The 10,956-nt window shown below is 46.9% G+C and overlaps 1 protein-coding gene across 1 annotated transcript in view; it reads right to left on the bottom strand.

Moving 5' to 3' along the window:
• The window catches only part of LOC118159660 (zinc finger protein 131-like), a 31,420-nt gene that overhangs the window by 14,446 nt on the left and 6,018 nt on the right, over window positions 1–10,956 (bottom strand). The window contains exons 2-4 of the mRNA XM_035314229.1: window positions 9,174–9,312; window positions 7,498–7,599; window positions 7,064–7,209 (exon numbers count right to left, since the gene is read on the bottom strand). Of these exons, the coding sequence (XP_035170120.1) occupies window positions 7,064–7,209; window positions 7,498–7,599; window positions 9,174–9,297 (372 nt within the window). The 5' untranslated portion in view covers window positions 9,298–9,312. The remainder of the gene's footprint in view (window positions 1–7,063; window positions 7,210–7,497; window positions 7,600–9,173; window positions 9,313–10,956) is intronic.

The following is a 10,956-nucleotide window of genomic DNA, read 5'->3' on the forward strand; positions in this document are numbered from 1 at the left end:
AAAACAACAGCAAACAAAATAACCCCCCCCACAACCTTTGCAGTCTACGAACAATGGAAATAACTAAGCGTATACTGGCTTGCATGTGTCTGTTAAGCAAAACATTTAATTCTTACACAAGGAAATACATTGTTTACTGGAGACAGATAACCAATAAACTACATAACATTATGTAGTAGTGTGGAATAATTGCAGGCTGGACAGTTTAGCTTGATGGGAACCTTGTTTCAACAGCTCTATTGGTACATACCAACTCAAAGCAATACCAATTAGAACACACTTTTTCAGTTTCAAGTTTCTTTTCAATTTCTCAAGCAGACTGCAAAGGTCTGCTTTTTTTTAATCAAATGTGGAAAAAAAAAAAAGGTTCTTTTGATTCTACCGTGCTTAATCTTAACGTCAAAAAGAGATGTGTTGGTGTTGTTGGAGGGCAGGACCAGAAATGCAATCCCATCTCTCTCCTATTAAAAAACATTACCCATTTTCAACTCCATTACCAATCCCCAGAATAAGCACAGGATAAGTTCATTCAGAAACCAAAAAATCAACACTGATGTTAAAAAACAAGTTTACTCTATCATGTCATGGAGGTGTTTTTTCTTTTTCTTTCGCTTATTTTTAAAAACAAAATGCTAATTGGCTACTAGGAGAACTCTGGGCCAATGCTACTCCCCTTGGCTAACTCATTTATGGGAAGATAAAGAGGAATCTTAGCCTTAATGCAAAGATCAGTAGGCCTCAAAGAGAAAGCAAGGATAACCATAAGACCAGGAGGCATTTATTGCCCCTTCCTCTGCTTCATGATGAAAGAACAGAGGAGAATACAGAAGGAATGATAACAGAACAGCACTCTGTGAAAGTAAAAGGGAAAGAAGGGCAAGAAAAAAAAAAAAGCATGATCACAGAATCACAGAACTGTAGGGGTTGGAAGGGACCTCAAAAGATCATCAGGTCCAACCCCCCTGCCAAAGCAGGTTCCTCAGAGCAGGCTGCCCATGTAGGCGTCCAGACGGGCCTTGAATATCTCCAGAGAAGGAGACTCCACAACCTCTCTAGGCAACCTGCTCCAGTGCTCCGTCACCCTCACCGTGAAGAAGTTCTTTCACATGTCGGTGCGGAACTTCCTGTGTTCTATTTTGCGGCCATTGCCCCTTGTCCTATCCCCACAAACCACTGAAAAGAGGTTAGCTACATCCTTCTGTCTCCCACCCCTCAGATATTTGTACACATTGATAAGATCCCCTCTCAGTCTTCTCTTCCCCAGGCTGAACAGACCCAGGTCTCTCAGCCTTTCTTCATAGGGAAGATGCTCCAAGCCCCGTATCATCTTTGTGGCCCTCCACTGGACTCTTTCCAGGAAATCCCTGTCTTTTTTGTACTGGGGAGCCCAGAACTGGACACAGTACTCCAAGTGGGCCTGACCAGGGCAGAGTAGAGGGGGAGGATCACCTCTCTTGACCTGCTGGCCACACTCCTTTGAATGCACGCCAGGATCCCATTGACCCTCTTGGCCACCAGGGCACACTGCTGGCTCATGGTCAACCTGTCATCCACCAGGACCCCCAGGTCCTTCTCCTCAGAGCTCCTCTCCAGCAGGTCATCCCCCAGCCTGTACTGATACTTCCAGTTCTTCCTTCCCAGGTGCAGGACTCTACACTTGCTCTTATTAAACCACATCTGGTTTCTTCCGGCCCATCTCTCCAGCCGGCCCAGGTCTCACTGAATGGCAGCACAGCCTTCTGGCGTGTCAGCCACTCCTCCCAGCTTTGTGTTGTCAGCGTACTTGCTGAGGGCAGACACTATTCCCTCATCAAGGTCGTCAATGAAGATGTTGAACAAGACCGGACCCAGCACCGACCCCTGGGGAACACCGCTAGTCACAGGCCTCCAGCCAGACTCTGCTCCGCCGATCACCACCCTCTGAGCTCGACCACTCAGCCAGTTCTCAACCCACCTCGCTGTCCAGTCATCTATCCCACACTTTCTCAGCTTTGCTATCAGGATGTCATGGAAGACAGTATCGAAAGCCTTGCTGAAGTCAAGGTAGATGACATCCACTGCTCTCCCCCCATCTTCCCAGCTGGTGATGCCATCATAGAAGGCAACGAGGCTGGTCAAGCACGATTTCCCCTTGGTGAATCCATGCTGACTATTCCTCATAACCTTCTTCTCTTCCAATTGCTTGGAGATGGCATCCTGAACAAGCTGCTCTAACACCTTTACAGGGACAGAGATGAGACTGACTGGCCTGTAGTTTCCCAGATCCTCCTTCATGCCCTTCTTGAAGACCAGAGTGACATTGGCTATCCTCCAGTCTTCAGGCACCTCACCCATTCTCCAGGGCCTTTCAAAGATGATAGAGTGGTTCGGCAATCACATCTGCCTAGCTCCCCTAGCACACGAGGATGCATCCCATCAGGACCCATGGATTTGTGTGCATTGAGCCCACTCAGACGCTCCCGAACCACTCTCACGTCCACCGGGGAGAGCCCTCCATTTCCCAGACCCTTTGTCCTATTGCCAGGGGCGAGGAGTCCCAGGGGAGTGTCCTTGAAGCAAAGACTGAAGCAAAGAAAGCATTCAGTACCTCTGCCTTCTCAGCGTCTTCCGTGACCAGTACCCCCCCCCTCGTTCAGCAAGGGACCCACATTATCCCTAGTCTTCCATTTGCTGTTTACATACTTGAAAAAACCCTTCTTATTATCCTTTATCTCTTTGGCAAGCCTCATCTCTAGGTGGGCTTTAGCTTTCCTCGTTGCGTCCCTGCAGGCCCTGACAACCTGTCTATACTCCTCCAAAGAGGATAGGCCCTTTTTCCACATTTCATAGACCTTCCTCTTCCTTTTGATCTTATCGATGAGCTCGAGCTCCTTGCTCATCCATGCAGGTTTCCTGCCCCCCTTCCCCAATTTCCTATTCTTCGGGATGCACCGATCCTGAGCATGGAAGAAGTGCTGTTTAAATGTAGCCCAGCTCTCACAAGCACCCTTGCCTTCTAGCAACCTAGCCCATGAGATACTCCCAAGTAGGTCCCGGAAGAGGTCAAAGTTGGCTCTTCGAAAGTCTAGGGTAGCAATCCTGCTTTTAGCCTAACTTCCTCTGCCTAGTTCCATCTGGAACTCCACCATCTCATGGTTGCTGCATCCCAGGCTGCCCCCAACCTTCACATCCCTAACAAGGCCATCCCTGTTGGTAAGAACAAGGTCCAGGAACACCGCCCGCCTCGTCAGCTCCTCCACCACCTGTGTCAGAACATTGTCTTCAATGCATTGTAGGAACTGTTTGGACTGCACGTGCCTGGCCGAGTTGCTTACCCAGCAGATGTCTGGATAATTGAAGTCCCCCATGAGAACCCCCCCATGAGAACCAGCGCTCGTGGTCGTGAGGCTACTAGCAGCTGCTTGTAGAAGGCCTCATCAACCTCCTCCTCCTGATCTGGTGACCTGTAGTATGCCTCCACCACCGTGTCCCCCATACCAGCCCACCCCTTAATTCTCACCCACAAGCTCTCCACTTGTCCTTCACCCTCCCCCAGGTGGAGCTGGCTACACTCTAATTGCTCCCTCACATAAAGGGCAACCCCACCCCCCTCTCTTCCCCAGCCTGTCTTTCCTAAAAAGGACATAGCCCTCCATGACAGCATTCCAGTCATGCAAGCTGTCCCACCACGTCTCAGTGATCGCAACCAGATCATGGCCCCGCAACCAAACATAGATCTTGAGCTCATCTTGTTTATTTCCCATGCTCCACACATTGGTGTACAGGCACTTTAGGGAAGCAGCAGGTGCAGTTACCCCTGGGGGGATGCAAGAATAAGAAACCAGATGGGGCATCGGGAATGCTACCTTCTCTGAGGAGCGCTCAGCCAGTCCTATGGGAGAGCTCAGAGGTTTTTCCTGTCTTCAACAGTGACGGTAGCGATGACTTCCCCCAGCCCTTCTCTGTCACTTTTAGCACCCCTCCCTACCCCCATCAAACCTAGTTTAAAGCCCTGGTAATCAGACCAGAGAGTTTGCTCCCCAACACACTTGCACCCCACTTGCTCAGTTGGTGTCTGTCCACAGCCCACGTACCTGGCCTCTCAAAGGATGGCCCAAGGTCAAAATACCCAAATCCCTGATCCAGACACCACCCCCTCAGCCACTCATTTACCTGTCCCGTTCTGCTCCTTCTATCTGCATCCCAGTCACCCAGCAGGAGGACAGAGGAGAACACTACCTGCACCCCCGATCCCTTCAACCACCTCCCCAGGGATGCAAAGTCCTTTTTAATATTCCTTATTTATTCTAATAGCAGCTTCCCAGGATCCAACCTGAACGACTATGAGAGGATAGTAATCCTCCGGTTTAATGAGCTGTGGCAGAGCCTTCCTAACGTCTCTGACACATGCCCCAGGAAGACAGCACACCTCTCTGGATAGGTTATCTGGGCGGCAGATGGGAGCCTCAGTGCCCCTCAGCAAGGAGTCCCCAATCACCAGGACTCTCCGCTCTTCTTTTTTGACAGAGGTTACAACACGGTGCTCTGTGCAGCCCTGATCCTTATGTTTTGTACTTCCCCCAATCTTAACTCTCTTCTTGGGGTTGCTTCCCGGGTTCGGACTGCTGTCCAGACCCTCAGCCTCTTCCTCAACCTCCCTGAGAGCCTCAAATCTATTTCCCAGGGACACCGTGGGGGTAGGTGGCACCGTGGGTGTCAGGGGCAGACATCTTTCTGCTCCAAGCTGAGACAAGAGTCCAGCCCCTTTTCTCTTGCGGACATTCTAGCCCTCTGTTCTGCATGTGTTCAACAGGGGCCGCCTCAACCCCTTGTCAGGACATAGGAGAGGGCTGCCGAGCAACAGTAGGGGCAGGGTGACACCTCCTATCTGTCACCCTCAGAGACTCCGTCAGGCTGCTGATTTCTCACTGCAGCCCAGCCACCTGCTCGAGGAGTTCCTGAAGCAGGGCACACCTGCACCCATGGCAGCACTCTCCTCCCTCCTGGCCCAGGTGGGCCTCCAGATCCCAGAGCTCCCCGCAGTCACCTGTCTGGACTGCCACTTCCCCCCTCGGGGGATCCACCTGGGTGCCCACATGAGCCCAGAGAGGCAGCATCTCCTCCATTTGGGTTGCTGCCTTGGACCGACCGCTGCGACGGGTGCACACCATGGTGAGGTCTAGGTTCTCCTCCCTGCCCCAACTGCCAAGCTGGTCCTGCTAGCGCATCCTGTTTGCGGTGCTCCTGGGGAATGGGATGATGGGAATGGCACCTACTATTCTCAGGTTGGAGTTCTGTGATGGCATATGGTTACAGTTACTGGATAAGAGGTGCCACAGCAACATCTGATTAAGTACTAATTTAGTATAAAACTTGTTATAATATTTCAGTTGACAAGGCAAGACAGACCAATGCCATCTACCTGGACTTCGGTAAGGCTTTTGAGACTGTCCCACATGACATCCTGATTTCTACAGTGGAGAGATACGGATTTGAAGGGTGGACAAGGAAGTGGCTTGATGGACACACCCAGAGAGCAGTGGTCAATGGTTCTATGTCCAGGTGGAAGCTGGTGACGAGCAGTGTCCCTCAGGGGTCTGTCTTGGGACTGGTGCTTTTCAATATCTTCATCAATGACATAGATGAAGGGATCAAGTGCACCTTCAGCAAGTTTGCAGATGACACCAGAATGAGTGGTGCAGTTGATGTGACAGAAGGAAGGGATGCCATACAAAGGGACCTGGATAAGCTTGAGGAGTGGGCCCACATGAACCAGAATGAGGTTCAACAAGTCTAAGCGCAAAGTGCTGCACCTAGATCGAAGCAATCTCAGGCATAAGTACAGACTGGGAGAAGAACTCCTTGAGAGCAGCCCCACGGAGAGGGATTTGGGGGTTCTGGTGGATGAGAAGCTCAACACGAGCCAGCAGTGTGCACTTGCAGCCCAGAAGGACAACCGTATCCTGGGCTGCATCAAGAGAGGCATGGCCAGTAGGTCAAGGGGGGGGGGGGGGCCCCCCCGGTGGACCGCCCCCCCTCTTCTCTGCCCTTGTGAGGCCCCACTTGGAGTACTGCATCCAGGTCTGGGGCCCCCAGCACAAGAAAGATGTGGACCTGTTAGAATAGGTCCAGAGGAGGGCCACAAAGATGATCAGAGGGCTGGAACACCCTTTCTATGAAGAAAGGCTGAGAGAGCTGGAGCTGTTCAGCCTGGAGAAGAGAAGGCTCCGGGAAAACCTCATTGTGGCCTTCCAGTACTTAAAGGGGACTTTTAAAAAAGATGGAGAAGGACTCTTTACTTGTGTAGATAATGATAGGACAATAATGAATACATAGAAGCTGCCAGGGATTTTAAACTAAAAGAGGGGAGATTTAGATTGGATGTTAAGAAGAAGTTCTTTACTCAGAGGGTAGTAAGGCACTGGAACAGGTTGCCCAGAGAGGCTGTGGATGCCCCATCCCTGGAGGTGTTCAAGGCCAGGCTGGATGGGGCCCTGGAAAACCTGATCTAGTGGGTGGCATCCCTGCCTACAGCAGTGGGGTTGGAACTAGATGATCTTTAAGGTCCCTTCCAACCCAAGCCATTCTATGATATGATTTACTCAAGAAGTTTGATATTTTGTATTTTCTACCAGGAAGCTTCAAAATCACTTCCTATTCTCTCAGAAGCAGCATAAAGCTGCATGAAATCAAATACTAGCCCATACTTGTTAATGTGGTCTAATTACCTAAGGCACCTTGTCACCTGTACATCCAGCTCTCAATCAGGTGCAGGCAGTCAGATAGCACAGACCTGGTATTAGTTACCACAGACATTATAAGGCTGTGAATTTGTGGTGTTTACCAGACATGTCACTTGCCACCAAGTTCCAGCCCAAAGAATGTGACATTCCTTTTTTTTTTTTTTTTTTTAAGCCTTCATACTCTTCTACTATAAGATATGGATCAGAATTATACGGCCCCCCACAAGTTCAGGAGGTTCCAGGATAAGGAACAGCACTGCAAAATACATGCAGACAGCTCTGGTAAAAGGATTCTTAAGACTACATTTAAGTGTTGGGAAGAAAAGAGGCTTATGTGTTTACCTGATTTCAAGTGCTTTGATTGCTTCTAACATCTGTAAATACTCAGCTGCTTTCCAAACATCATTTACTTCCTCCTCACCTTGGACCATTAGTTTTGCTGTATAGGTGAACTCTATTAGGTGACGAAATGCCATATTACTTACACCTGTTTATAAGCAAGGAAAGCAAGTTAGCACCCCAGAAACTTCAGAACCTCACACTCTCCCTTCTAAAAGGCTTAATTCAAGACTTATTTTTCTTTTTGATTTTATTCCAAAAGAAGCTTTTTCCAGTAGCAACAGCTGCCTCAGAACAATTCAAGAGCTGAGACCTAAAAAGTTATCTGATATGACCAAGCATGCATGTCAGCCTGTACCAAGGATACCACATTCATTTCAAGCTTTGATATAATTTTTTTTTTTTTGATTTTTTTAACTGCATCAATTGTATTTACCTTCAATCTCCACCAAGGGCTCCTGAGTGAAATCTTGGAAGAATTTGTAGAAGAACTGGCTACAGGCAGCAAGAACAGCCTTATGAGCTTTGAAATGGTGACCTGCAAAGACAGAGGAAAAAAAACTGGGTTTAGGATAACACTTTCCTTACTTATACTACAGAATAAGTGCCAATGCTGAAAACAGCTGTAAAACCCAGCCTATGAATCTACTCTAGCAGCATACAGTCACTTAATATCTCCCTGTAACATGGGATGCTACTGCAGCTAGCCTATCTCATTCTCATACAGACCCTTGCTGACATCACTGACCTTGCTGAACTCCCAGGAAGAACATCTGGAACTGACAATTAGACTACTAAATTTCCTTAGACTCAGTGGGTATCAAATATCAAAGTAGAAGGCTCAAATTACACAAGAAATGGTAACATATTAAGGTTTTGAAATTCTAAAGGGGCATACAGTTAAGTACTGAAAGGAAGGAAGCTATTTGCCAACTCCCAGAACCTCTGAATGTTCACAAATTAAGGTATTTCCTAGGAATGGTAGTGCACGTGGATTTCTTCTGCAACTCAATCAGCTGGAGAACTCATTCACTCCAGAGTGTTTCTCTTTTCAAATATTTAAATTATGGCAAATCTTTGCATGAACTTCTTTCCTGTATGTCTTGAACTTAACTGCCAGGTTTTATCCAAGTTAGCTGTACTTTTTGCCACTCTTACAGACTGATCTATTTTATCACCACTTCAGCTAGCATAAACATCCCAGCAGAACAAAAGTAGTTCTGCTCTTCCTGTTCTCCAGGTTGTGTATTCCCCATAACTGTGTTGCCTTCTCCTTGGCACAGGCATGAACATTCATAAGTCTCCACAGGATAGAAACATTCAGGCTAAGTTTTGTGCAAGCAATTTCAGTGAATCTACGACAATTCCAGAAGAGCAGTCTTTTCATTTGCTTCATTTTTTCTAATCCAGACTCTATATGACTTCTCCTTCAAATGAGTTATTGCTATCCTTTCAAGGGTCAGGTGGTATTCCTTTAGCTAAGTCTGTCCTACTGGACACTGCCTATCTTCCTTGAAGTGCTCATTCATTCTAAGACATGTTTGGGATAAGAAGCAATCTTAGGCAATCAGACACACCCTTTTCTAATGGGATTATAAGCACTTATCTCTGTCTTGCTTTTAAACTAATACTTATATGTCTAGAACACAGAAAAATAAAAGTGAGTTCTTCTACCTTGTTTTAACTATGTATACTATGTATTAAAAATAGTAAGCAGATACTACAGAAGAAAGGAAGCAAGCTTTTGCTTTTTAAATAACATGTATACAAGTTCTCTGCATGCAAACATGTTAAGTTAGAGAAAAACATGTTTTGCAGTGTTTTGGAAATACTTAGATAACATTAAATAAGTACAGCAGTTACAAAGTGGTATACTATCTGAAAATATTTAGCCACTTGTTTGGAAAAGCAGAAGCACAATTATTAATCACTGCTGGAAACTGTTTATCCCAAGACTTCAAAAGAAAATCTGCAAGCAACTCACAAAGCAGTACAGAACAAAGAACTTGTTAGCAGCCCAATTTGACAGCTGACCTATAACAAACCCAACATCTTCCCAGCACAGCTTTCAGAATTCTCTGTATACCAACTGGTCCACAAGCCTACACATACCATCCACAATCAGAGTGATGTCTGTGAACTGGTCCTGCTCACGTTGTTCATTCAGTCTATCCAAAATAACTTTATAGTGTTCTGGGAATTCCTGGATACATTCCATTATTTCTTCAGCTTCCATTGCCGGAATAGTAGTCTGGGAAAGATGCATTAGCAAAGTAAGAATACTGAGTCACTCAGTAAACACTGTATGCTAACTTGACTGTGCAAACACAAATTAAGTGGCACTTCTCAAGAACTACAAAAACCAATAGAAGCACCAAAACGTCATGGTAACTGGTTTATCTAATTTTAGCTAACAGATAGGAAATATCACGGTTAATGAAGTAGAGTACAGCCTTCTATATGTACACATCAAAGAACAGTCAAACTGGGTATTACTTTATTCTACAGATTCAGCAAAGACCCATCTGCCTCACAGTAAATAAAGTAGGGATGTAACATCTCCACAGCTAACTACTTAACAGCATCTCATCAGTGTAACATCAAAATCTTTATGCAGTCACTTCCTACAATTCTACCAATCCACTTAGTAGAAGAACAGTTCTTAAAATTTCCTTATTTAACTCACATTTCGTATCTAGCGAACACAAGATGTTTATGTAAGGACTATGAGAATCAAAGTTGTGTTTTTGCAGTAGAAAATTAACCATGTATATTTAAAAGTAGATGTGCAATCATAACAAAGGGGAATGTTAAGCAGATAAGGGGACAGTAGAAGGTCCCATTGTTCCAAAATAAGGAGGATAGCTAAGAAAAACAGGACAAGCACTGCAAAAACAGTAAAATGAAAAAACATGGGATCTCTAATCACGAGAGAAGAAGGGGGGGGGGGGCGGGGAAGGGGAAAAGGAGAAATTAAAGGCTGGTCAAATAAAATTGTATATATATGGTATAGAAAAGCGTTGAGTTTGTGAACCTGCAGTACTCAGCCAGTGAAGAAACGGGGTAGGAATTAAGCATCAGGTAATAGGGAATATAAGGTTGTGATATACTTTTACTGTGCACTCCTGTTTGCAGGACATCTGCCATTGCAATTGCAAATAAATTCGCTTCACAGAAGACCCTGTCTGAGAAAATTATTGAGATATTTCTCACAGGATGTAATAAGGCAGTACTGTTCAGCTTCTGAATACATAGAAGCTGCCAGGGATTTAAAGTGCTACTACACCCAACAGTAAGAAGCTTCTTATTCACCCAGCCTACTTATGCTTCTCCCCTGCAAGGTGGAATATTTGTTGCCAACCTTTTGAAAGAGTGTGATGGTTTTACTCAGGTGGGCAGCCAAGCTCCACCACAACCGCTCTCTCACTCCCCCTCCTCAAAATGGAACGGGGAGAAAATATGATGAAAGGGGCTCAAGGGTTGAGATAAGGACAGGGAGAGGGCTTCCCACAGCCAGCAGCTCTTCAAGAACTGCTCCAGATATCGGTCTGTACCACAGGGTCCATCCCTCAGGAGCACACTGCTCCAACCTGGGTCCCCCACGGGCAGCAGCTCCTGCCAGGTCACCTGCTCCTGCGTGGTCTCCTCTCCACAGGCTGCAGGTACAGCCCAGAATCTGCTCCAGGAGGGGTCTTCCACAGGCCGCAGCCTCTGTCCATGCAGGTCCACCTGCTCCACCGTGGTCTCCTCCACAGGCTACAGCGTGGAACCCTGCTCCACCATGGTACTCCATGGGCTGCAGGGGGACAGCCTGCTTCACCATGGTCCTCACCACAGGCCGCAGGGGACTTCTGCTCCGGCGCCTGGAGCACCTCTCCCCCTCCTTCTTCACTGA

Source organism: Oxyura jamaicensis, unplaced genomic scaffold, assembly GCF_011077185.1.
Source record: "Oxyura jamaicensis isolate SHBP4307 breed ruddy duck unplaced genomic scaffold, BPBGC_Ojam_1.0 oxyUn_random_OJ71499, whole genome shotgun sequence".
Lineage (NCBI taxonomy): Eukaryota > Metazoa > Chordata > Aves > Anseriformes > Anatidae > Oxyura > Oxyura jamaicensis.